This window comes from Vespula pensylvanica, chromosome 4, assembly GCF_014466175.1.
Source record: "Vespula pensylvanica isolate Volc-1 chromosome 4, ASM1446617v1, whole genome shotgun sequence".
NCBI lineage: Eukaryota > Metazoa > Arthropoda > Insecta > Hymenoptera > Vespidae > Vespula > Vespula pensylvanica.
The window spans coordinates 4,309,854-4,336,379 of NC_057688.1; the positions used below are offsets into that span (position 1 = coordinate 4,309,854).

General features: G+C 32.6%; 5 protein-coding genes across 6 annotated transcripts; 2 read left to right on the plus strand and 3 right to left on the minus strand.

The window, feature by feature from the left end:
* Positions 1–590: 590 nt before the first annotated feature.
* On the plus strand, positions 591–16,395 carry LOC122628502. Its single transcript, XM_043810872.1, has 8 exons — positions 591–1,227; positions 5,143–5,355; positions 5,758–6,007; positions 12,121–12,341; positions 12,667–12,830; positions 13,016–13,107; positions 13,203–13,395; positions 14,681–16,395. The coding sequence occupies exons 1-8, from the start codon at positions 1,037–1,039 to the stop codon at positions 14,914–14,916; spliced, it is 1,560 nt and encodes a 519-aa protein (XP_043666807.1). The 5' UTR covers positions 591–1,036; the 3' UTR covers positions 14,917–16,395.
* Positions 6,395–8,835, minus strand: LOC122628503 (voltage-dependent anion-selective channel protein 2-like). The gene is made up of 2 exons (XM_043810874.1): positions 8,558–8,835; positions 6,395–7,861 (listed from the first exon to the last, which is right to left on the minus strand). Exons 1-2 carry the CDS (start codon positions 8,721–8,723, stop codon positions 7,596–7,598), a joined length of 432 nt encoding a protein of 143 aa, XP_043666809.1. The 5' UTR covers positions 8,724–8,835; the 3' UTR covers positions 6,395–7,595.
* Positions 16,396–17,242: 847 nt separating the features above from the next.
* LOC122628527 (small proline-rich protein 2H-like) lies at positions 17,243–18,892 on the minus strand. Its single transcript, XM_043810908.1, has 2 exons — positions 18,002–18,892; positions 17,243–17,858 (listed from the first exon to the last, which is right to left on the minus strand). The coding sequence occupies exons 1-2, from the start codon at positions 18,085–18,087 to the stop codon at positions 17,600–17,602; spliced, it is 345 nt and encodes a 114-aa protein (XP_043666843.1). The 5' UTR covers positions 18,088–18,892; the 3' UTR covers positions 17,243–17,599.
* Positions 18,893–19,009: 117 nt separating this feature from the next.
* Positions 19,010–21,720, minus strand: LOC122628526 (peptidylprolyl isomerase domain and WD repeat-containing protein 1). The gene is made up of 8 exons (XM_043810907.1): positions 21,481–21,720; positions 21,155–21,257; positions 20,886–21,082; positions 20,603–20,796; positions 20,175–20,512; positions 19,904–20,093; positions 19,258–19,833; positions 19,010–19,181 (listed from the first exon to the last, which is right to left on the minus strand). Exons 1-8 carry the CDS (start codon positions 21,575–21,577, stop codon positions 19,038–19,040), a joined length of 1,839 nt encoding a protein of 612 aa, XP_043666842.1. The 5' UTR covers positions 21,578–21,720; the 3' UTR covers positions 19,010–19,037.
* A 591-nt stretch (positions 21,721–22,311) lies between these two features.
* Positions 22,312–26,202, plus strand: LOC122628939 (CCHC-type zinc finger protein CG3800). Of its 2 annotated transcripts, none has more exons than XM_043811827.1 (3): positions 22,312–22,534; positions 24,071–24,324; positions 24,486–26,202. In XM_043811827.1, the coding sequence occupies exons 2-3, from the start codon at positions 24,082–24,084 to the stop codon at positions 24,705–24,707; spliced, it is 465 nt and encodes a 154-aa protein (XP_043667762.1). In that variant the 5' UTR covers positions 22,312–22,534; positions 24,071–24,081; the 3' UTR covers positions 24,708–26,202. The 2 variants fall into 2 exon arrangements, with proteins under 2 accessions (XP_043667762.1, XP_043667763.1); XM_043811828.1 differs by lacking the exon at positions 22,312–22,534 and adding an exon at positions 22,588–22,728.
* Positions 26,203–26,526: the final 324 nt, after the last annotated feature.

The following is a 26,526-nucleotide window of genomic DNA, read 5'->3' on the forward strand; positions in this document are numbered from 1 at the left end:
TTGTTAGATTTTTAAAATCATTTTCATAAAATATATAAACATTTTTCAAAGATCTTCAGAAAGTACACTCATCTATTACCAAAAGTTCTGAACAAATTAATCAACATTTGCGTTCTCGAAAAAATGGTTCTATCACTCAGTCGTCTAGAAGATAGATTGGAAAAGAAAGAAATCAACAATTCAGGCATAGGAAGGTAAATGTTTTAGCCAAGATATAAGACATTCCTATTTCTGTATACGCAAGATAAAATGATACTGGAGAAAGATTCTTAAGGAAAGCACGTTACAGGTAAAAGCATCGTCTAGAGATAGAAAAATATTATATATCACAAAGTTAAAAGGAAAGAATAATTTTCTATCGTATTACACAAGATCAAGAAGTAGTGATAAACTACCCTCGAGCCAAAGTGGTGTTAAGGGAAGAAAAAATAAATAGAAAAGGAATGAGAAAGTGATTCAATACATTCGTCGATGAGTTATAGTATATTCGTCAGTTGGTTCGTTCGGCGAACTTTTAGGCCTCCTCACGATTGCGCAAGCGTTGTCAGATGAACACAACGGAGGTGGTATGACGCGCAAGAACGTACATGCGAGCTTCAGTTTTCAGCAAGACCTAGCTGAAACGCGAAGCTAGATCCATTACTCTTATTACGAGTCATCACCTCCCTCGTTCGCCTTTGAACGTTATCCTGTTGCGTCTTCGAGACCTCGTGGCTCTTGAAAAGAGGAAATTCGAGCTATTGGAAAATTGATTCGATGTGAAATCAATGACTCAGATTCCTCTGTTGCTGATAACATGTCGATGGTCATCTCTTTGATCATCAATTAAGTTCTTCGATGATTTTCTTTCAAAGTTGAAACGACGAAAGTGATATCATCGATGGTTTGAGTAACGAAAAGAATGTGAAAGGACTGTATGAAGGAATGCTTAAACCGAGCAAAGATTTTAACAGAATTTTTTCGTGAGGATTTCGAATTCAGTGAACGTCGAAGTGATACCATATTTATTTTTCTCACTTTCATTCGTTCATTTTGAATGGCAGCATCCATCGAATCGGACAACCATGCGGTCAGCGTTGAAAAACGAGTCTCGACGGTTCTCGAGCACGTTTCCATGAATACTGGTACACCCAGCAACTTTCCAGACAAGTTTCAAGATTTTTTTGCAGCTGTCACCGAGGATAGCGACGATTTGCCAAACATGCTCGAAGACAAATTAATACCGAGGTAAGTTCTGGATATTTTTTGTTTTTCATAAAAAAAAAAAATGTATATCAAGTGGAAAATGAATTCTTACTTACTGTATTTTTAAAATGCTCTCCAAACTTCAATATTTTTTTATATCTCAATAAATCTGACGAGCGCAGTAATATTATTTGAGATATCAAAATACCTTTGAGATCTTTACGTTTTATATCAAAATCTAAATGTGTGTAGGTGTATGTGTGTGTATATGCGTTGAAATATTCTTTACTATTTAAATTGCTGGATGGATCGACTTGAAATTTATATTAAAAATCAAGTTCTACACACTACTATATTCCACAAGTACTACTGTGTTTCACGACTCAATCCGACTGCAATCTGACTTCAAAATAAAAGGAATTTCAAAAATTAAAAAATTCATAAAAAATCGCACAAAATGAAAAACATTAAAACTTTAGGAATATATAAAATAATGTCAGTCGTTAACGTGAACTACACCGGTCGTCTCTATTGGGAAAAATCGAAGCTAATTTTAATTTAATTTAGTTTAGTAGTTTCTTCCATGCGTCATTACTGAATTTATAATCATATCTATTTGTTTTACGTTACATTACAATTTTTTAATGATATAAATTTTACATTCTCATTAAAACTCATTGGAATAACTTCTTTTTTTTTCTAACAAAAGATCTTAACGAACCTTTTTCGAACAACTTATGTTAAGGCTTAAGTCGAATTAAAGTAAAAAGTAGCAAAGGTCACGGAGAGAAGAATAGCGAATATCGGACTACTTTTGAGATAAGATGTTAGACGTACTAGTAATACGTCTTGTATAGAACAGACAAGAATCTTATTAATGCTCCTTCACTTTTTTCGTCGTTGGAGATCAAAGCATCATCATCTCTAAGAGTGCTTTAAACGAACCGTAATTTCTTTTTTTTCTTTTTCTTTTCTGCACTTTCTTCTTGTTACGATACTCCGAGATTTTTAAATAAAGAAAAATAACGAAGGATCTTAGGGATGCTAGATAGTTATAAGTCGTGGAATCGTTCAAATTTATATCTTTTGACATTTAAGATTGGTAATATCTTGATGCTTTATAGAATCTCGTGATTTTATAATATGAAAGTTTGCTGTTCGCGTGTGAGTTAATATCATATATATATACACATATATATCTCGTAATAATTAAATCGCGCACGATTCTTGAGGCTTATAACTGTCATTTTTATAATGATCATATGTATATATATATATATACAGCAAAATAAAAATATAAACCTCTGTCACATATTTCATTGTTAATAAGATACATCGGATAGATATTTGCATATTTATATAATATATAGAGGTTGTCTCAATCTAAATTATTTATTTAAAAGTTGGGAGATTAATGCATTATGAGCTATTTAACATCATATTGAAACTATATTTTATATTTTTGAGGTGTGAAAATATCTTTTAACAATCTATATAGTTCATCAGTTAAAAGATTTACATATTTTTGACTATTCAAACTATCCTTGATAGAAAATAGTTCAATAATTATTTTGCTATTTAAATAACTTAAAAATAATTTAGATGTTCAATTTATCTATTGTATTTACATATTCCTATACACAGTGTATATATCTGCTTATTCTGCGCGCGTTAATATCCGATAACGAGATAATTAATAATATTAAAAAAAAATTTCGGGGACATATACCCGTCATAAACCAAATTTTAGTCTCTTCAATTTTACGGATTTGCTATTAACACAATAAGATTTAGCCAAGGAAATAATTATCTGAGTTACTTTGTTTTTTATATCTTCGAACAAACATTCCAAGAAACGTTAAAAAGTTTTAATGAATCTCTATAAAAAATGTACTGTTGAATCTGTTGAAAGAGTTATTAATTGTTTATCCTTCCGTAACTTTCGAACAAGAGAATTATGTTGTCGATACGAGAAATTAGTTGAATGAGATCGTGGACAGGTGATTAAGTAACGATTAAGCGTTTGTTATTACGTTAAATCGATATCACATGTAAACGGGGAATGAAACGGAGATCGACCTTTGATTATATCTTCAAGAGCATCCATTACAGTAGCCGTTAATCGAGTTTTCATTATAGACATAAAAATTGTTTACGACGATCCGTTCACCGTAACACTTTTAACGTGACAGAAAAATTAATTAAAAATATCGATCAATAGTCGACAAAAAATCACGACTTGAAATCTAAAAAGAAATTAGTTAATTTGAGATCAAAAACATTGCTTTTCGTTCGTTGTCTTTACATTCATATTTTTGAATTTAACAAATTAAAGATAATTCGATACTCGAAGGAACATGAGATATCTCTAATATGATCAAATTTTAATTAAAAATATCAATCGACTGATAATCAAGAAAAATTCTCGACGTGACGTATAACAAAGATTAATTCATTAAAAAATTAGATATAATACTTTTTATTTCAAAATTTTGTTTTCATTAATCCATTCATATTGTTGAATTCTTCCATTAAAAGATGAATTGATATTTGAAAAAATATGGGCACTCGTACAGGTCGTTGTGCTATCAATAAGTACCTTTACTCGAATTCAATTTTTCAATCTTTTATCGATAAAAATAAAATAGATTCGTTGAATGAGATAAATCGAAATGCAGGAAGAGGAATGCAGAAAGCACGAAAATATTCAGCGATCACTCAACGCTAGGAATTGCAACGGAAGGAATTTCCTTAGGAAATCAGAAAATCGATTTCTCTCGTCATCGTCTTATATCTCTGTCTTTCCCTTTCGTCGACAAAACAGCTAAGAGCACAGAATCGGTAGATGTAAGAATAAAGAAGTTTGCACCTCGGCAATTAGCAAGCTATCCTAGCTTACCCAAGTACTATTCTAACGACTCGAGATTTCGTCGTCTAATCATGAATTCTGCGCGCTGTGCCTACTTAACCCCTTATAAAACGCATTGAAGCTCGGTAGTACGTCTCTCATATTTTCACGTAAATATATATATACATGTATATATATATATATGTATTTCGTGTATATATGTGAGCTTATAAAGGTGCCCGCACGTATGTGTATATGTGGGGTGTGGGTGCAAAAGGAAGTGCGCGCATGCGTGTACGAAATGATGCCATTTCGAGTGAAAGAACTCTCATCTCAAAACCGTCCTCGAAAAATCGAGCAAGAAATCGTCCTACGACTTGTGCTATTTTCATTTATAATACCGTTGTACTATATAGAATCTTTCATTGTCATACTTTTCCTTTGTACCACCATAATGTATGTATATGTAAATATGTACGTGCATAAAACTGGTAGATACATGAATTGGTACGAGAGAGAAAATCTGTCGAGAGAGTTCGTTGCTCAAAAAAAAAAAAAAAAAAAAAGAGAAAAAAAAAGAAAAAAGAGAGAAAAGAAACATCAGAATGACAAAAATGTCTAATTCGGTCAAACTCAAGCGTGCTTTCTCTTTACACAAAACGTATCGTAAACGGCATTAGAAAAAAAATAATTCTGTACTATAAGTTTTTTATTATTATTGCTTAGTGTCCCGCATGAAAGAAAATCTAAGATATATATGTAGGCATATCTATATTTTGATATATTTAAAATATTACATATAAAATGTGTACGTATTTGTTCCATATGAAACTGTTTTATCTATATATACATATATGTCGAATCTTGAAATATTGTTAGATTTATGATAACGTTCAATATGCCAAAGGGCATATCGAGGAGAAAAATTGCAAAAATAAAATTTGTATAGAGAGCTAAACGATCCCTCGAAAGAAAAAAACACGCCTCGTAGAATCTATTTTATCAGTATGGTCGCACACGGGAATCGGTCCCTTCTAACGAGAATAGGAGAACGTCGTTGATTTCCAAAGAGGGGAATGCGAAGCACCGTTTTATCTCCGACATTTCAGGAAACAGGAGGGTTCCGGTACCGATACAAAGGGCAGAAAGTGGAGCAAAAGGGCTTTCCAAAGGCGAAGTAGCGAAATCGAGGTACGACTTCACCGTAGCTCCTTGTCCGGCACTCAAGGACACGGAACGTTGGATGGACCAAAATCGCCAACGCCCACTCGACGAAGGAGCTCTAGTATAGCTGTGGCCAGACCTACACCTGACCTACACAGGTACTTTCGCAAAATACAAAGAGAAAGAGAGAGAGAGAGAGAGAGAGAGAGAGAGGGAGAGAGGAAGGAAGAAGCTTTTGAACGAAATCATGATAAAAACTTCACGCTTTTTCAATAACACATATTTCAATACGCGTTCGTTATTTATAAATAAAATTGAACGTGGCCTAACAAACGTTATAATATACATACAATCAATTACGAGATATAACTTATTACATTTCTCTATCGAATATCAAAATATATTGAATAAAAAACATACAGGTAAATAGACTACTCGTACTATTCTTCTTTTTTGTTTAATATATTTTTGTACGGTGTATATTTGATACGATAATGTATCAAATTGGGGTGGAAAACGAAAAGAGAATCGATCCTGACCTGAAAAGAAGGGAAGTTCAGATTTTTACAGGCGGAAGCAGGTCCTTGGGGACACCTCTCGCCATCACCAAGGAGTCCAAACTTGACTCCCCCAGCTGTAAGTCCTGGAGCAGCCTCCACATCGTCCCATCTTAGTCCAGGAACAAGTCCTGGTGGTCCGAGTCCTACTAGTCCTGCTGGCTCAGTTGGACAGGGAACAGGATCTCGTGCACCTGTACCGAGGCAATATCGTGGGAGAACCAGTAGTATGCCAGCAGTACCACGACATAGGGTGAGTGTTCTATCGCTTAAATCTATATATAAAGAAATAAGTTCGAGATCGTCCAACTTGAAGAATTTGTCATTGTTAATAATACTTACAAAAACACAATATAATTAATTTCTTAAATTCTTTGTTTGTAAAATCGAAAAAATCAATAAAATGTTCATTAAATATTTTATATCTGAAAATAGGTATCACTCTGTATTTTGTCGATAATGTTATTTACGAATATCATCTATCAACAAAAAACCTTTTAAGGTCCATTTATATACGACAGTGTCGTAGCCGTTCCATGTCCAAGCCGTGTATCGGATACGAATTGGTTACTATAGTTTTATATATATATATATATATATATATATATATATATATCAGTTTATATTACATCATCCGTGCTGCATCTCTCATTATTTGTGACTCGCACATCCTCCGGTTATATTTGATAGCCATCAATATTTTCCTTGTTTACCGATTTCACAACGGAGAAGTGCCACGGCTCGTACTTGCATATATATCTATCTGAATGTGTTTTATCTGTGCATAATGCTATAATATCTGACTTCAAATTAATCAGTACATTCACGAACGATCCCCGACCATATATAAATGTTCGGAAGTGGAACTGCCACGACGCGATTATATATAAATATTAACGCATTAACTGTCAGACAGTGTTTGTAAATGGAATAGCTACAGCACGTATATAAGTAGACCTTTAAGCTCCTATGTTTAAATTAAGACTCTGTAATACATATTGTGAATGAAACGTCTATCTCAGAAGCTTGAAGAAATTTCTTATAAGCCTCGTAAGTAACATTATCGACAAACTATAAAGTCTTGCTTTTTTCTTGACAAGATACTTAATATTTGTATAAATAACTGATTCTTTTTAAATGCTTATGTAATAGAGATGAATGATGTTATTTATTACGAATAATCTCCTAATCTTGTAGGTTTCTTTTTACTTTTAATCTTATCGTCTTAAAAAAGAAAAGGATATAAATATAGACTTGGTAATCCTGCATTTCAAGTTGTACGAAAATATGAAATTACAATGACATCGTTAATTTCCTGGTTTATTATTATCTCGCGTATGTCGAAAGAACCCTCATTCATCGATCGTATCCGCGATAAGTATATACGAAAGCAAATCGCTCTTCATTTTATCGTTCTGCATTAATCGATGCAAAAACATTTATAGTAGTATCCATCCACATCGAATAAGTTTTTATGTTAACAATGATATTTCATAATAAACAGCATTGATTGAAAATGTATTCAATTCGGTATAATTAATTTACAATATAAGAGTTGTTAGGTAATAAATATAATTTCATCTTTTCATTCATTCTTTCATTCATTGACAAAGATATTCGTCTTCGTTCTTAATAAGAACAGAATATCTACAAAAGGTATTATAAATAATATCATTATTATTGTATTATTACAAGCAATACGTTCGTATTACGCGCCAGAAAAATGACACGAAAATCCGAAAGTTCGATGGACTCGTGTAAAAAAAGAATTGATGACGACTGAGACTGTGACCATGATAGTAAAATCATATCTCAAAATATTCAATAACGTTATCATCTTCTCAAGCTTCGATGTCGAGCGCCAAGCCGACTTTGTGATTGCCTCTGTTAATATTTATGCAATCGAAACAAAACGATAACGAGATCATCGTATTCTCGTTCAACTTTTGCTGCAAGCTCGTACCCAATTGCATGGCACTGTTTATCTTTAACCGTAGAATCGATTCTTCATCTATCGCGTATTTTGCTGCTATACCAACCATCCACTCATTCCAGTTCCCGCTACTCGACGATATTCCATTCACAGCAATGTCCCAGTCAGAATTAACTTTGGAAGAAAAAAGAAAAATAAGATGCAAGAAGCGATAAATGATATTATATGTGATGTTAATAAAATTAATTTCGTACATCAATGATTTCTATGTTATATTATGTTATCTAACAAGCATATACATTTATACAGATAAATAAATATAAAGCCAAATGAGCCCTTTGCTCGACAATTCCATTTTGTATGATCAAGAAAGAAGAACGAGTTCATTAAGTAAATAAGCTTTTTCATAGTGATCCAAGGGCTACCTTGCTTAATTGTAACGTGAAAATCATTGCTATTTTTAAACGCCACGAAATGTACGCGCACGTACTACTCGCGATTGTTTAATGTTCTTTCTATAGCTTTAAACGTTCCTGTTATATTCTGAAACATGAATTTTCTTTCTCTACCTATCCAACAGCTCGATAAATTCTAAACGTCATTTAATTATCGAAAAACATAATAGGTAATTTTATTCGCGGATAATATTTTTAAATTTTGTAAGTTCAATAATCTTTTTTACCTCACAAAGTTCTATCGTTTAATATTGTTTTGAATGTATGAAATCTAACTTCACCGAAATGATTAAAAAAATTAAACAAATCATTTCTTTTTCTTTTTTTCTTTTTTTTTTTTTAGAAAACACAGGATAGCGAACCTTCTTCGTAAATGAGAGATATGAAAGTATAGAATACTTAAAAAATGATTAACCTTTATACAAGATAGAACAACCAAACTCGCGTGGTATCGAATTGCATCTCAAATGGAAGAAAGTGTCCTGATAGCTGAAGGCTAATCCGATGTCGTTCTTTGTAAGCTCTTTCGTAGCTGTCTTGTAACCACATTGGTAACCTAAGAACATCTCCTTGAACTTCATAACAATTGCACCGTAAAGATTCAAGTTCGAGTCGAAGTTATCGTTAGCTGTGAAAAAAAATTTCTTAAAAAATAACTTACATTATGAATAAATAATCATAAAATAAATGAATATTTTCGAAAGAACGCTTCTCTCTTTCTCTTTCTTTCTCTCTCTCTCTATCTTTCTCTTGGATTAATCATTAAATAAATACTAATGTCACTCGTACAAGTTTATTAATGATAAACATCGGAGATATTAGAAGATTTAATCCACGTATACGTCCTTGCTAATTTGTTAGTCTTACTCTATCTCCGAAGTAGATCGGAACTGAGAACGGTAGTTTTCCTTCGAGGAGATAAACGAGTCTGAGCTTCATGGTTTCTTGTTTGAAACGAAAAAAATTCTGTGGGTAGCCACTGTAGAAAATGACTGCTGTCGAGTAACTTAATGCCGTCGGCTTGAACTTTGTTATTTTAATGATAAAACGACATAGACACATATGCTTTTTTTATCTGAACGTTTCAAATATTTATACTCCTTTATGATTTGCTTCGAACGAACATCTGGATATTTATTTATTCATTTATTCTTTTTATCGTGAAATTAAATGAATTAATTTACGGATTTTTCTTTATCGCAGAATCACGGACGATATAATTCAAAGACACGCAATTTCTCTTCATAATATAAAATAAAAATGTGTATTTCAGAGACGAACTTATATATTGACTAATATATTTACATATTATAACTAATATTTTCAGTGCTTCGAAACCCGGAAAATTCGTTTTTTTTTTTTTGTTCATTTGTAAACCGCACATATTTATCCCAAAACAAATATATAAAGTAATTATGTTATGCAACTTTTCTTTTTCTCTCTTTTTACGGTAATCATTGAAAAAGGATGAAAATATGATTAAAGAATTATTATATTTTAATTATCTCGCAAATTTTAATTGAATAATTGAAATATTAGCTCATACTATTAAAATCTGACAACTTCCTTGTGAAAAGTATAATTGTTATGAGTGTAAAAATGTTATGATGAAATATAACTTCATTACAATAAAAAAAAGAAACAAAAATATAATCAATCTATTTTTACGTTTTATGATGCAATGGATTCATTTATTAATGAATTATATCTTATGCATTTCGTATCGGTAACACTTTACGTGTTTGTATAATTTTATTATACATTCTTTTGTACGTTGACATAAATTTAATGATAATAAAAGAGTAAAAAGAAATTAATACCAACCTAACGAAACAATTCCATTGATCCTATCGTTGATGTATTTTGTATCGAGTCTCATGCCTTTAAATGTAGTTTGCGGATTATAGAAAAATTCGGATAACATGCTGATATTTTCAATAATTTTCCCAGAAAGTTCGCAGCCTATGGAAGCTGTTCCGTCGGTCGTCCATCTTTGTATGAAGTTTCCGTAGTCGTCAGTTTTATATTTAGTTTCTAAGAGACCATCCAACTATGCGTATGAAAAGAAGGTCAACATAAACATAGTTTTCTACATAGTTTCTATTATTTATATACCTAATTCATTCTCGAAATTATTCTTATATTTTATGTAACAACCTATATTTTTCAAAGTTGGAATATTTTTCAATGATTGGAACCATGATAGTTGTAAAAGAATAAAAGTATTATATGATATATATATATAATATATATAGTACAATATAATAATATATAAATACTACATGATCAAATGACTATATACGTGATATAAAAATGAATGTCTTATTCTAGCATCGAGAAAATATTTAACGAAATTCATAGAAATAGCATGAAGGGTAGCTCATTAAAAAATAATATACTCAGAGAAACAGAGGGGAGAAAAAACAACTTTGAGAAACAATGAATAAAGAAAAGATGATAGAAAATTGTTCTTATATTGATCATACCTTCATAACATCAACGTTTAGGGTTAAATCGCTGGACATTTCGAATATACCAGTTTTTTTCGATTTGACGTTCAATTTAAAGATACCTTTGCCATAATAATAGCCTGTTTTAAAGACATCTCGTGCATTTTTACCAAGTTCCGAGAAAGTAGGTACTTCCATGTCAATAATGATCAAAGGATCACGAAAAAGAAAAAATCTTGGGAAGAGAAAAAACGAAAAGAAAAGGAGGAAAGAAGGATTATTCTTGAAAAAACCTAGAGCAAAACTTATTGCTCGAATGTTAATCGTTGAAAACGATTACGTCGTTTTTCTCGTCGTTGTGATCGTGATGTTGAATTGATTAGAACGAGATCGAACAAAGAACAGAAGGACCCTTGCGTTCATAAAAAGTAACATCGCCGGCTCTGTTTGCCAACCCTTCTAAAGAACTCTTGAAAATCCCTTTCGATTTTCTCGTAGATGAAATTGATCGACAATTTTACGTTATCTTAGGGCCGATGACAGATCACCAAAGACCGATGACATTCGCCCCGCGAATTTTCTTGTAGAAAGAAACGAGTCGCGATCGAGGAGACATCGATTCAATTATCGATCTTTCCTTTTCTTTTAATTTTTAACAGAATCGAACGACGATCGATTTCTATACTAGAAAGTTTTTAATTTGTATTTATATCTTAAAAAGAATTTGTAATCCTTAAGTATATCCTTTTACAAAAATTATTCAAGACAATGATTTTAACTTTTACACGTTTATTTATTAGTTAGACTTGGTCATGTTGTGTGCATCTCTTTGGAGTCATAATATTTTCCACATTTTCCAATTAAAAAAAAAAATATATATATATATATACATATCCTAATCAAAAAACTTCGATTATTTTGTCTATGTAAAATAAAATAAATGGGTATTAATCAAATACTAAAAAGATAATGATAATTTTATCATTCAATAGTACCCATTTTTGTGAACATTAATATTGTAATGAGATTTCATCATTTGCGATAATTAATTTTTATTGTACTCTCTTCTTCTTCCTTACCCTTACTCTTTTTCTCTTTCTCCCTCTCTCTCTCTCTCTCTCTCTCTCCCTCTCTTTCTCTCTTTCTTTCTCTCGAAGAGTTATCAAGATTATACATATAAACAGTGAAATATGAATCGGTTTAATGTAACGTCTGATCCGCTTTTATTGAATTTTTACGTTCTTTTTAAATTCATGTAAAAATGGCATTGGAATATTTAAGAAGAATCGACTGATTCATCGTCGAAAGAGTGAGAGAGTGAGAAATTTAATTCGATTAACGCATAGTATTAGTCACATTGAGGATTCACTATGACCTTAATCTATGCTTGAAAGTTTGCCACCAATATTCTTTTAAATCTCGAGACAGCGTGTCACACAATTCAAATTATTCTCTAAAACGCAAACAGAACACTCGTGGAATTTTGTTGAAGACTCAAATCTATTTCCATCTGTTCTCACTTTTGCAGCCAATGTTGGCAGAAACGAAACGAGTTGGTGCTTGTGGAGGTGGTGAAGACGGCGAAACCGAAGATGGTGTCGAATATTACAGATTACGATCGTTCTCCATTACAGCGAATGGCGTTTTTAATCTCGGCGATTCATTGAAGAGTCGTCGTAGCAAGAGCATCAATAGTGTCACCTCTTGTAGCACCAGTTGCAGCAGTACAAGAGAGGCTCGGTTGCTTAGGTAAGAGAAAAACGAAAGGTAAAAAAGATAATACATTTTACTTGAAACATATTTTTCTATATTTCAATGTGCTTAGATTTTTGAAAAACAAAAGGAAAAATGAAACTTTTTTATTTGACTTTTTATTTATTGGATGAAAGATAAAAGGGATATTCAAGGGTTTCAATTCTTTTTAATAAAATAATAAATAATAAGCATAAAACCGTAAAACGTTGGATGAAATAAAGTAACTTTCCGTGAATAAAATTTTATATTTTCTTTCTTCCTCTCTGTTCTCTCTTTTTCTTGCTACGCGAAAACCTTCACATATTTCTTTCTGCCTCAGCTCGGCTTCTCAACTGTCTGGAATAGAAACGGAGGAGGAGACGAGTAACGAGCGAGTGGCCACTTACAAGGTTGGCATGTTAGGTGCATCCGGGGTTGGTAAAACCGCTCTAACAGCGCAATTCACGACGAGCGATTACATTTGCGCTTATGATGCCTCTTTAGGTGAATAATTCCACACAAATGTTTCATAAATAGTTCTTACTTTTCACCATTTTCGAAATTAAACAATTTTAAATTGTTTAAAATAAAGTTATGCAATATACGAGTATAAAAATAAAATAGAAAATATGTATGCCGCAGGATATAATGAACAATTGTTCGAATAATTTAAACAAATTCTCTTTCAGACGAGGAATACGGTCAGAAAAGTGTTTCCGTTATGCTCGATGGCCAAGAAACTGAATTAGAAATCATTGATCATCCAGCCTCGGAAATGTCGGTAAGCAAACGTCGTTAGTAATTAAAAATAAAATCTAATATAAAAATTCGTTGGATTCTTCTCGTGATTGCAATTCAATATTTCATTGATTCGAGGTCGAGTCTTTTTGTTCAACCTACAATCCAGATGTCTACGTGGTCGTCTACTCTGTGGTAGATCGAAGAAGTTTGAAGGTGGCAGAGGAAACTTTACTTTATCTGTGGAAGAGCGACTATATGATGAGTCACGGTGTCATCCTAGTCGGGAACAAGGTCGATCTTGAAAGGAAACGGGAGGTCCCCTCTGTGGGTAAGTAAATCCACAGGAACTTTAAACTTTCCAATTACATTTATGCTAGGCAACTTCGTCATAGAGAGAAAGAGATAACGTCACCTCATATCGTCCGACGAGGATCTTGCTTTTATTGTCGGTGCTAAATCGAAAATCGAAATTACATGCAAAATTTTGAAATTTACATACTTCATACACAGGACAAAATACAATATTGGCATATCTTCATTAACTTCGAAACTATTATCGTCCAAATAACTAACCCTTTAAAATGTATTCGCGCGTACATAATTTCATTTTATATAATTATTTTATTTTATATAATGAATATTATTATATAATATATTTATTTATTTATTTAATATGTTATTACGGTAGTTTATTAATAAATATATTTTAATAGAATTTACCGTATGCTCAATCTCTCCTTGTAATTTTCTTCTGCTTGCTTTTCCTTTTTTCGCTGGAATAATTGAATATCGATTCGCCAAGATCAATGCTACACACTTATCGATGAAACAATCAAATCGTTTAAACTCTGTCAATATATGCGTCATTGGCGATCGATTCGTCTTTTTTATTTAATCGCCGTATGAGTTTTCTATTAATAAAACCAAATATTAAAAATTACAGAATCCATGATTTTTTCGCATATGGTCAATTGTAGTGTCGTGTAAACATGTACATGTAAAACATATGTGCCTTTATAAAAGACGGTAAAATAAAAAATTCGTGTGAACGAGCTCTTATTATCATTATTTCGAGTAGAAATTGCAAGTTTTAAGATATTTTCTTAAGAAAAGACATAACAATTTTTCATAGTAGAATCGTAACACAAACATAGCCGCAACTGTTACTCAAGACGAAACCCTTAAAGTTATAAACTCATATTTATTGCACACTTCTTTGGCAATTTTATAGAAGTGACTGCGCGGTATTAAGCCTACAAAACTTGATTAAAACTTAAAATAGGTATTCTCATCTTAAAAAGAAACAGTAATCTCTCATGAAATATTATTGTATACTCAGTTAAAAACAAAAATATGGACTCACCTTTAAATTTTCAGAATTGTATTACGTTCTCTCTGGAAACGTGAAATTTAATGAGAACAGTTTCGAAATTAATGAATGTGTTGATCTTACATTTTCATGTTTTAATTTATAAATAATCTACTCTATTATTAAATTTTAAACATAAATACGTATATGACATTTATGTTTACCTATATATTGAATATAATTTATTATGACAAACGTGAAATGAGAATTTCACTCTATTAAAGTTGCTTGATGATGTTGACAGTCGGCCGACGCTTGGCGAACAGCTGTGGCTGCAAATTCATCGAAACATCATCGGGATTGGCTCACCATGTCGATGAACTCTTAGTCGGTATCTTGGCGCAAATCAAATTAAATCCTCAACGTGATCGAAATCAGACTACGAGACGAAAAAAAAGTAAACACCGCAGGAGAATCTTGAAACATTTGCTCGGTTTCAAGCGGAAAACCAAGAGTTGCGAGAATCTCTTCGTCCTTTAAGGATCTCTTTACTTTATTCTTAAATGCCCAAAGACAGTAAGTCGATGTATAAATTGCATGAGAAGATAATATATATTCAATAAGTAGTCTTCATTTTCATCGATCTTGGTGAATATCATACAAATTATTAACGTTACCGATTAATGTTTCTATACATTCAAAGTACTAAATATGATTATTTATAATTATTTGCCACTTATTATGATGATTGGTATAATTATAATAATATTCTCATGGATCGATTAAAATAAGATACTTTATGTAAAAAGTGAACTGTACAGTTATTGGCCACTGCATTCTGCATACACATTCGATATGACCAATTAGTCTGGCCGATCTCCAAGTGGTGACTAATAAAAGTACTGCTTCCTTTATACCTCATCGGAAAGAGGAATTATATATTTACATAATTATTTATTATATATATATATATATATGCGTATATATATACATATATATATATTCATGCGAATTGATGAATTGCTACGTAACAACATTATATGTAATTTCTCAAACGCATTCTACATTTATTTTTAATACGATTACCAATAAGAATACAACAATGTCGATTGATGCAGCAACGAAGAAAGATGATAGTTCGTTACGCAATAATTCATCGATCTTATTCCTGATAGTAAGTTTCTTTCGGTGTGTCGATATTTCGACATTGACGATATTAAAACATAATAAACCAAAGAAACAGAAATGATCGTAAATCTTATCGTATATGTGTGCGCGGCATGTTAGCGAAAAAAAAAATCGAAAAAGAAAAAATTACTTTCAATATTAAAAAATCTTCCAGAGAAGTACGTGATATCTAAAGAAGCGGTCCAAAAATAATAAAGAACAAATAAAAACACATAAAATATGTATAACGATAGATCGTACAAAGATGTGAATTGTGCCAAAGGCATACCAAAAATAAAGAAAAAAAGAAAAGAAACATTTCTAATCTGTTTCTTCCTACTGTCGAGCCTGTTTTTTTTATTTTTTTGAACAAATAAAACTTCGTTAAAAAAGTTAACGCATCAAAATCATATATTCACGATAACAATGGATTTTAATTTTGATTGAAAAAAAAAATGAAAGAAATAAAAACGAAGAAAGATATAAAAATCATCATTATTTTGAAGTACCTACTGAACGTACACATTTATATATATGTGACACACGCGCACGCGTAAAAGAATGGCTCGATAACTCGCTTTTCTCACTTTCCATCCACGCGAAACCGTGATCTCGCTATAAGATTCTATTTTCAAATCGTCCGAGCATTGAGAACTTATCTCCGAAAGTTCTTCGTTATTCATAAATAATGCATATGAAGTTCGTATGACCGATCGAATAGTAATCGATTACACTCCACGAAATAATATTGATACGTACTTCTCATTAATATAAGATATAAGATAATTTTACATAATATATTTTCCATAATATATATTTAATATTGTAATTATTACTGTCGTTATTTTTGTTGTTATTTTTATTATTTTTTTTTATCTTACTTATATTCTTATTATTATTATTAATAGTGTTTCAAATAATCGAAGAAAGTTAATTTATATATATATATATATATATATTTTTAATGGATCTCGTTAACGTTTCGCTTATACTTTGTTAATTATTTATAAATAAATAAATATTAATTTTCAATCAGAGAACGAAGATACGTTTTATTCCAAAGATATATATTCTGACGATTAATTTGATTAGGTATAACGTTGTATTCAAGAAATGTAAAACGTCAATCATTTCGCTCATGAACTTACGCTATTATAAGAAATCTAAAATAACATTTCCCTTATCAAATAAAGGATTATATATAGTAGTTAGGAAAGACAAGCATGAAAATAAAACCAGACAAAAATGATTATGTTCTTTTGATAAGCATTGCATCGAAACGTTCTTATTACGAGCGTCGCAACATCATCATTTCTCAAGCAGCTTTTGTCCTCGCGATCACTTGACCTCGCGTTAACTGCTCTCACCTACGCTACGATTTGTCGTTATGTTAGTCATCGTTATTCAGACAGCTTCGGTTGCGGTCGATCTAAAATTGCTGGGAAGCTCTTTTATTAGGTTCGCTTCATTTCCGGTTGAATTCATTCTCGTTCAACCCTACTTAATATTTATCCATACTTATTTTTCCTCTTCCTCCCCATTTTAATTTCTTTCTTTTTTCAATGAAATAGCCATCCTAATCAATGATCTGTTTTATCGTATTGTAACAAGCACAATAAAATCTGAAAGCTTTTCACGATTCACCCAAGTTCTCTCTCTCTCTCTCTCTTTCTCTATTTATCAACGAATCACATGATTCTTAATCGAAATACGAGAATATGAACTTCCAGTTTCATTATAGTTTTCTTTTAATGCAAACTGTTTACTGCAAACGTGCATATAAAACAATGTACGATGTACATACGTACAAAGATATACATGTGTATATAAATAAAACGATTATTAGACTTAGTCTAAAAGTAGCGCTTAAACCTTTCTTTTATACTTCGGGCAAATTCCAAAAAGTACCGTTCGAATATTTCTAGCGTATAATTATTGGAAATCTTCTTTAAAAGATGCTTCTATGTAGAGATAAGGAAGCTCGAATAACTTTGCTCTTTTCGTTCTTTCTCTCTGTCTGTTTCTTTTTTGGTCTGTTCAATCGTATTTTCAAAAATCAGCAAATACGGGGATAACATGGTAATGGACAACAAGGTGGACAGCAAGGTTTTGGCGGTGGTGGAGGTGGTGGTGGTAATGGACACAATGGAGGAGGTAAAGGACAAGGACAGCAAGGTCCTGGTGATAAAGGCAAACAGCATGGTGGTGGTGGACAGCATACAGGTCTCTGACATGGAATGATACAGCCAATTTCTTGAATTCTAGGTGGTAATATTATACGACAGCAAGGTTTTGGTGGCGCGGGTGGACATTTGCTGGTAATAAAGTGATATTTCAATCAATTTGATGAAATTCAAACACTGAATTCAAATCAACATAAAAGAATTTATTTTATAATGTAGTCAAATATGTTTATTAAATAAATATGTTATTAAATATGTTAATATGCTAGCATTACCAACAATCGATAGCGCAGAGGAGATATTTTAACTCTTCCATGTCGTTCCAACATGACGACGTCTTTTTTTGAATATTACAACACATTTTATTGATATTATGAATGATATATTTTATAATTCTTTATACTTGAATTTAAGGGTAAAAAGTCCAGGTTATAAGTATTGAGGAAATTTAAATGAATCGAAAATTATAAAAAAATCGATACTCGATATTTCTGTAAATAACAACGACGCTATTTTTTAAATCGATTATGAGAATTTGTTTACGTTACTTTTTCAGATTGTTAACTTTATATACTTCTTAATCTTTCTTTCTCAAATCAGACATTCAAATAACATTTAAATCTGTTATTATTTTATATATATGTGTGTGTGTGTGTTTGTGTTTGTGTGTGTGCGTGTGTATAATTATACTAAAAGATATGTCTATGCCCAATAAACAAACTGCTTACAAACGAGCAGTACTATTAATTGCATCGTACCTGCCCGAAAAATTTCGTCCGATATTTTTACATCCTGCAGGTAACATAAATGAAACTTCTTATAATTATTGTTTATGTTATTCGTCTTCTTGCAGGACCTACAACGATATTTTTCTGGGGTCCAACATTTAAGTGGGGTTTAGTAATCGCAAATATAGGAGATATTAACCGTCCCGCAGAAACGATTTCTCTTAGTCAAGCCGCCAGTCTTATGTTAACAAGCGCAATATGGTCAAGGTCAGATATACATTAACATATCACATAATTGTTCCTTATTTTATTATTATTAATCTTCTATCCATTTCAATTTCATTAATCCATGTAGATATTCACTGGTAATTATACCAAAAAATTATAACTTGTTTAGTGTGAATGCTTTCACATGTGCCACAAGTACATACCTTTTTGTTAGAGCTTTATTATATCATATGGAGCAAAAGAAACAAAAATGATTTAATGAAATTGATATAATTTGGAAATTTATCATCGTCTATTAATGTATGAATGACAAATGAAGAAACAATATATGTAAATAAACATTTATTATATAAAATTATTTAACAGTAATACTGACAATACGAATATCATCATAAGGTTTATCGGTCTTAGGATTCGTTTTTACTTGACTAATATTTTGTACTACCTCCATTCCTTTGACCACCCTTCCAAATACAGTATGTTTATTATCTAACCAAGGCTAGAACGTCAAATAATATCAATATTAATAAAAAAAATAAATGTATGATTTACTGATATCAAAGTGATAAACTTACTGTAGGCGTCAACGTTATAAAAAATTGACTTCCATTTGTATTTGAGCCTGCATTTGCCATACTCAAAGTGTATGGTCTGTCATGTTTTAAATGGGATCTAAACTCATCTTCAAATTCACCACCCCATATACTTTCACCACCTGTCCCAGTTCCAGTGGGATCTCCAGTTTGTATCATAAAACCCTTGATTACTCGATGGAATATATGTCCGTTGTAGTAACCATTTTTAGAATGAACACAGAAATTTTCAACTGTTTTTGGTACATCTTTACCAAAAAGATTTGCATGGATATCACCAAGTGCAGTATGTATAATTGCAGTATCATAAATTTTTTGTACATTGCTTGCTTCAGTGAAAGAAATAATATCTTCTTTAGAAGGCTTTTCATTGAAGACATCTCTATCACATTCTGGACTCTTTATATCCTCTGGCTCACGCCTTGTAAACATATAAAATCGGTTTTTCTTATGAGCTGTACAAAAAAGAATTGGATCTGGTCGATTCATTTCCATTGTAGGATTTTCAGCAGCTTCCATTTCCACTGATACAGTTGCTGCAGTTTTTCTTGCTTTACCCTATACATAAATATTTAAATAAACATAAACATAAATAGAATGAAAGAAATACACCATTGAAGAAATATACCTGAAATAAAGCTAATTGCATAGGACGTATATTTTCAGGTTTCCCCATTATTCTAATACACTTGTTTGTATAAAGGTTTACAAGTTTCACACCTAACATTGTACTATATAATATCATATAACCAGATTCGTCAAAAACTATATTTCCTATGTTTGTTTCGGTTTTATCTAATTCTCTTTCGACAGCCATTCTGAAAAATGTTTAATTATGAAAAATTTTTAATCATATTTATATATCATGATAACAATTATACATCAATAATATGTAATACCTTCGTCCAAATTCCATGTTTGGTAATTGTTGCGTATTTTGTTGCAATTCAGAAAATCTTTGAAGACTTTCATCAAATATTCTATACAATTTTCCAGTGAGAAAATTAAAAACTCTTACTTTCCTATCTCCGCTAAGAGACGCGAATCTTTTACCATCTGCAGATACTGCCAAACCACATGGATAAGTTTTATTTTTAGCGAATTCATACAAATCTGTATCTAATTTCGAATCAAATTTAACACATTTTGGAAATTTATACTCTGTTTTAGGTCCTGTCCAATATTCTAATATACCTGCCTTGTCAACTGATATACATGTCTCATAGACAGTATTATACTATAATAAAATATAAAATATATGCTTAAAATTCGAAACATTCATATACATATGTGATATTTTAAAATAAACTAAAATGATAAAGTTTACCTTCATAGATACAACAGGTTTTGTATGTAACTTTTCAAAAACATGCAATGCAGTGCTAGTTCCTTGAGCATCATATACACTTATTTTATTTGAATCTTGTGAAGATACAGCGATCACAGCAATTGCATCCCCAGCAGAATATATCCACTCAGCACAAAGAGGTGTAAATTCTAATTTTATCATATTAATCATATCTGTACATACAATATTTCAATTATATAATGCATGAAAATTCTTTTCAAGATTTAATTCTAATTTTATATTAGCAAAAAAATATGCTTACCAAAGTTAATTATATCAAATATTTTCATTGTTTTATCCAAACTAACTGTACATGCATGTATACCATTAGAACTTGCTGCCAAATATTGTATGGCCTTCAAATGAGCTCTAAAGTGTTTTACAAATTCTATCGATTCTTCTTGCTTTTTCCAAAATTTTAAATGTCCATCGCAACTTGCAGTAAGTATAAAATATGACCTATAATAACAAAATAAAACAATTTATCTGTATATTTTATAATCGAGTCTTTTTAGTTATAAAAACACTAACTTTGTTACCACAATATGAGTTATTACATCTCTGTGCATATAAGATTTTTCATAGCACTCACAACATGGCAAATTACTTAAATATACTTGCTCATATTCCAACACTAAAAATAATAAAAAATTGAATAACAACATATAAATGATATGACAATTTTGTACACAGAATTATATTAAAAAATTAGAGAAAATGAAATAAAACAAAACCTTTTCTAACAATGTAACAAATAAAAATAAAATAAGTACAATCATATAAAAATTAGATTCTAATATATTTATTAAATATGTACAGAAATTTGATATAAACAAATAGGTTATGTATAAATGAACCTTTTTGTTTTTTCTTGGGTGCCGTTTCCAAAGATAATTGATTAGCCCTATCCTCGTCATTATCATCTTCATCCTGTTTTCTTTTTTCATTAGACATTATCGAAGAGAAAATTATCCTTCCTTATAAAAACTCTGATCAGTTTAAATAACAACATACAGCGCCACCAATCTACAGGCGGAAAATGTTTTAACTTCTATCAACTTTTATACGTCGCATAACGGCACAAAGACGATCGATGGGACGATTCCTAAACGCGATATTTCACTAAGCGACGGATATTTTCTATATGTCCACATTTACATGACGGTGAACCAAAATGCATCAAAATCATGCATGACTACGCGCGTTAATAAAACAATTATCAAGAACAAGTAAACCGATCAGAAAAATCTGATCTGTTTTCCTCAGTATCTAGCGTAGTATTTTACATAAAATAATTTATTCAAAATCAAATATTGCGAAAACTTTCATGAAACAGACTCGCAACGACAATCAATTCGATAGTATTCGAGAGTATCGACGATTGGTCGAAATAGATTCACGAAATAACCATATTGCCTTTCGACCAATGACAATCAATGGTAATCATAATAACGATGATTTTCGACAGATGACTATCCATATAGAATGATCGGATTAGATTTTCAAGAGTCAATAAAATTCTCTTATCATATAATATTTTATAAATTCCTAATTGTTTAGCTTATTTCACTCGTTGAGTCAAAAGGAAATGAAGGAAATTAATCACTGCGTGAAGTACGTAGTAGACTACGGAAGACTGATCGGTCAAGGTGGGGATTGGTGGAGGATAGAGTGGGGGGGAGGCAGCGTTCATTGTCGTAACGGGAGAGTTTGGCGGGCAGCGCAACGGCGATTGGCCGGTCTTCCTTCCCGTAGTCAATGGTCGCCGTAGCTGTTCGTTCGAGTATTCGGTTCAAGTTTTCACAAGAAAACAGTACTACCCACGACTCCCATCGTCCGGCGACTGCGTCGACGAAGCTCGAAAGGAGGAAGGATTCTTAACATTTACTCCATAACATCGAATCAGAGAAGGTGAGTCGAAAGATTTGGTTCGACTGAGGGAAAAAGCCGCGATCTATAAAACCGCGAGGGGGGAGATAGATCCCGGAAAGTTTCTTTTACGGCGTACGACTCCGCACGTGGTCCTCTCTCTCGGTCTCTTTGCACCGCGCTAGGAGCTCCTCTTGGAGAAGAGCGTAGCTTATCGGAGGACGGTGGTATACACGGTACATTCATTAAAAAATCTAGGAACATCTTCAGTATGCGAATCGCAATTTTCGCGGGTCTTAGATTGCTTCGTCAAGTTCTCCTTTGCCAAGGCAAAAAAAGTGCAGTGCGGCGTCACTCTCGGATGCCATCTTCGCGCCGTGGCGTACCACCGCTTCATCGAGTGGGGGCGAAAGCCACGTTGTACGACAAATTATGATTTCTCGCTCGTATTTTTTTATCTCCTTTTTCATTTTCTCTTTTCGTCGGTCGTGCCGGGTAATACATGGCCGGACGCAATTTTCTTTCCATGATATGTTGGCTCCTCTCTCTCTCTCTCTCTCTCTCTCTCTCTCTCTCTCTCTCTTTCTCCCCCTTCATCCTCTATCTTGCTCTCTCTTTCTTTCTCTCTCCCTCCTTCTCTCTCTCTCTTTCTCGCTCGCTCTCTCTCGCGCTCTCTCTCTCTCTCTCTCTCTCTCTCTCGCACTCGCTCACTTTTGCCACCACTCCCCTTCTCCTCTCATCTCTTCCCTCCCTCGGTTTACCGCCGGCTATATGGCAATCGGTGCGATGCCCCGTGCTGGGTTCGCTCTGCGAAACACGTGCGTTATGTTTTATCTTCGAGTTTAACTTCTTTATATTATTTTTTAAACGAGCCATTGTATAAGTCCTGTTGGTTTTTTCGCTATTCTTCACAATGTCGTTGATTATAGGTCGTTGATCGGATACGAATGTTCGATAATGATGGACGGTCGTTACAATGGCGAGCAGTTCCGTGTACTCTGACATCTCCATGGTTTTTCTGTCTCCACGCGAAACCCACCAATCTTTACGATGTTTCTTCCTTTCTCTGTTTTTTTTTTCTTCTTCTTATCAATTTAATGATACAGAATTCAAAAATTGTTCCAAGAAATATTTTTTTCAAACGGAACGCGTGCCATGGGCGCGCGTGACCGCGCTTTCATGGATCTACATTATGATACATATCTACATATATCGGCATGATCGAACTAGCTACTACATATTAAGATGACATAACAAAAGCTTGTTGGTATTTCATATTTAGACTCTGTGTTTTCTTCAGTATATTTCATAGTTACCAAATGTTATATCAAACATGTATAAACATGTAATTAAGAATAGACAAATTTTCTTATCTGCTGCTTTGAAGTATTGAATTTTTTGTTTTCCAAAAGTCAGCTATTATGAAGTGTAGATAAAAAATATATAACCAATTCTGATAACCTCATAATACAGTGTACTTTTTAAAAGGATTAATTTTATAACTTTTCGAATAAACTCATTGATAATAGACAATGGATATATTATATATAAAATTTATGATAATATACATGATTACAGCTCCATAAAAAATGAGTTCAAACGCATGTTATAAATGTAATCGAATGGGCCACTTTGCACGAGAATGTACACAAGGTGGTGGAGGTGGTGGCAGAGGAGATCGTGGCCGTGATCGAGAAGGAGGATTTGGACGTGGCCGTGATAAATGCTTCAAATGTAACCAGTTTGGACATTTTGCACGTGAATGTAAAGAAGATCAAGACCTATGCTATCGTTGCAATGGAGTTGGACACATTGCAAAAGATTGCCAGCAAGTTAGTATATCTAGCAATTTATATTAAGTAAATTCGTGATTGTCACAATTTACCAAAAATTTCTTTTATTTTGCTATGTTCATAACCAAAAAAAAATATCAAAAAAGAAAAGCAAGCTTTCTTCGTATCTTGATGGATATATTTACTGTCTGTTCCATTAGGGCCCTGAGATGAGCTGTTACAACTGCAACAAAACTGGACACATTGCCCGCAGTTGCCCTGAAGGTGTTAATGATTCTGCACGTTTTGCTATGCAGAGCTGCTACAATTGTAACAAGACAGGACACATCGCTCGTAATTGCACTGAGGCAGGAGGTAAAATTTGCTACATTTGTGGCAAGACGGGGCACATAAGCCGCGAATGCGAGGAGGAGAGGAAGTAGGAGATAACCCAAATCCGTGCCGCTCGCTTAATGATAATGATAAGCCGTTTACCATCGTGCGCGCCACTACCGGGGATTGTAGCTAGGTAGGGATGTGCGGACGTTTCTCTCAGCGACGCGTGTTATCGCAAAAGCGTGTTCGTCATTACCGTTCGAATTTTCATCTCTCCATGCCCAACTCCCGGAGCTCCTCCCTCTCCCAAATCTCCTTCCCTGTGCCCACCGTTGTTCTCTTTCACATGGATTTTCTTATAATGTCTTTAAGTTTTTATTGCTGTTACACTACACCACACATCCGCGCGCGCACAAAGTACATTCACACACGAACACATCTGACATTTACACGGAAACACACACTATACGATGTAATATTATAAACATTCGATTGAATTAGAGTAGCAACATAAATCCTCTGTCCCTTGACCTTCAAACTATCTTGTACGTGAATTATTTCGTAATGCAAGATGTATGGATTTTGGAAGCATTAATGAAGTTCGCAAGGGCCGTCTCTTAAAGCTGTGTGACATTGATCAGTCCTACAGACTCTATCTTATCTTCCCTGGTATATTGAAAAGGAAATTTTATGAACTGACTGAAGGACTTTGTAATGTTAGAAAGGGATGCTATGACCGTGGGAATAATGGCAAATTTAAGTCATATTCCTTTCTCACATCCACGCATCTTGTATTCGGTCCTCCCTCTCAAACTCTCTAGCTGAATCACGTTAAATTTCAAAAGTAATGGGAAAGGAAAGGAAATATGTAAACGTGCTGGCCCCGAATGCATAAAAATAAGGTTTAGTAACGCCAATTTTTAACGTGTAAGGATGTAACGAGGTTCGCAGAACGATTATTTTTTAATAATATCTGCTTTCATAAAATTACAATATGATTGTAAAACATGCAATGTTTATAAATTCATAAATATACAATAGTGCTGGACCATCATGTTTTAAAATCTGCCGAGGAAGCAGAGCAATGACTATTTATGTAAGATTGTAATTAAAAATTGGTATGGCCAACTAAGATTGCTACGCTTTTTATGTGTATGTATATGTACACATGCAAAATTCATTAAAAGTTCAGGCATTTTATATACATCTCGAAAATATTTAAAAAATCACCATTGTTCGTATTTCCAAATGATCATTACGATCTCGTATAGCAAAAAAATTACTGTATTAACCTTATAATATCCTTACATGTGGTGAAGTACTTCGTTACTAGATACATGTGTGTGTATATATATATGTGTGTGTCTCAAAATGTATATACATATATAGATACATATGCGCAGGAGCTGTATTTTGTACTGTAAAAAGCTAGTTATACTCTGGTCGTTGCTGGTGACTAATTCCGGTGGTTCTTGTTTTTTACATCGCAGAAAAAAAATGATATTTTCATGTAAAGTACTATATGAATCTTTTTTTTGTAAGTCGCAAAGTGGAAATTCGTGGATACGCTTTACATAATAACCTTGAGTATTTAATAGAAAAATAAAAAAAAAAATTGCATAATATCAACTTGACTCATACTCAAAAGTTATGAATTTCACACGAAAAAAACTAAAAAAGAAAGAAACGAAGTTCTAGCTGAAAGTTGTTACTTTTATGCGAGTACAAAACTATAAAAGTTTTCCTTGAGAATAAGGCATATATGTAAGACTATAATAAATGACGATTCGTTTGGTGGTTATACAATGTCTATAAATAACGAGCAACGCTATTGGGATATGAATCAATCGAACTACCTAGTTCATTAATTAATTGTTCGTTCTATTGAACAAAGATACTCAAATTTCAATTAATGAAAGGAACGCA

What these genes read in the sequence shown, in the direction of transcription:
- LOC122628502 (XM_043810872.1), top strand. Translation starts at nt 1,037, where the DNA reads ATGGCAGCATCCATCGAATCGGACAACCATGCGGTCAGCGTTGAAAAA. An exon ending in CCTACACCTGACCTACACAG is followed by an intron (nt 5,356 to 5,757) that starts GTACTTTCGCAA and finishes AGGGAAGTTCAG; the next exon opens with ATTTTTACAGGCGGAAGCAG. An exon ending in AGAGAGGCTCGGTTGCTTAG is followed by an intron (nt 12,342 to 12,666) that starts GTAAGAGAAAAA and finishes TTTCTGCCTCAG; the next exon opens with CTCGGCTTCTCAACTGTCTG.
- LOC122628503 (XM_043810874.1), bottom strand. Translation starts at nt 8,723, where the DNA reads ATGAAGTTCAAGGAGATGTTCTTAGGTTACCAATGTGGTTACAAGACA. An exon ending in TTGTTCTATCTTGTATAAAG is followed by an intron (nt 7,862 to 8,557) that starts GTTAATCATTTT and finishes TTTCTTCCAAAG; the next exon opens with TTAATTCTGACTGGGACATT.
- LOC122628527 (XM_043810908.1), bottom strand. Translation starts at nt 18,087, where the DNA reads ATGTGTTGTAATATTCAAAAAAAGACGTCGTCATGTTGGAACGACATG. An exon ending in CTCTGCGCTATCGATTGTTG is followed by an intron (nt 17,859 to 18,001) that starts GTAATGCTAGCA and finishes CTTTATTACCAG; the next exon opens with CAAATGTCCACCCGCGCCAC.
- LOC122628526 (XM_043810907.1), bottom strand. Translation starts at nt 21,577, where the DNA reads ATGTCTAATGAAAAAAGAAAACAGGATGAAGATGATAATGACGAGGAT. An exon ending in ACCCAAGAAAAAACAAAAAG is followed by an intron (nt 21,258 to 21,480) that starts GTTCATTTATAC and finishes TATTATTTTTAG; the next exon opens with TGTTGGAATATGAGCAAGTA. An exon ending in ATTTGATATAATTAACTTTG is followed by an intron (nt 20,797 to 20,885) that starts GTAAGCATATTT and finishes TTGTATGTACAG; the next exon opens with ATATGATTAATATGATAAAA.
- LOC122628939 (XM_043811827.1), top strand. Translation starts at nt 24,082, where the DNA reads ATGAGTTCAAACGCATGTTATAAATGTAATCGAATGGGCCACTTTGCA. An exon ending in TTGCAAAAGATTGCCAGCAA is followed by an intron (nt 24,325 to 24,485) that starts GTTAGTATATCT and finishes CTGTTCCATTAG; the next exon opens with GGCCCTGAGATGAGCTGTTA.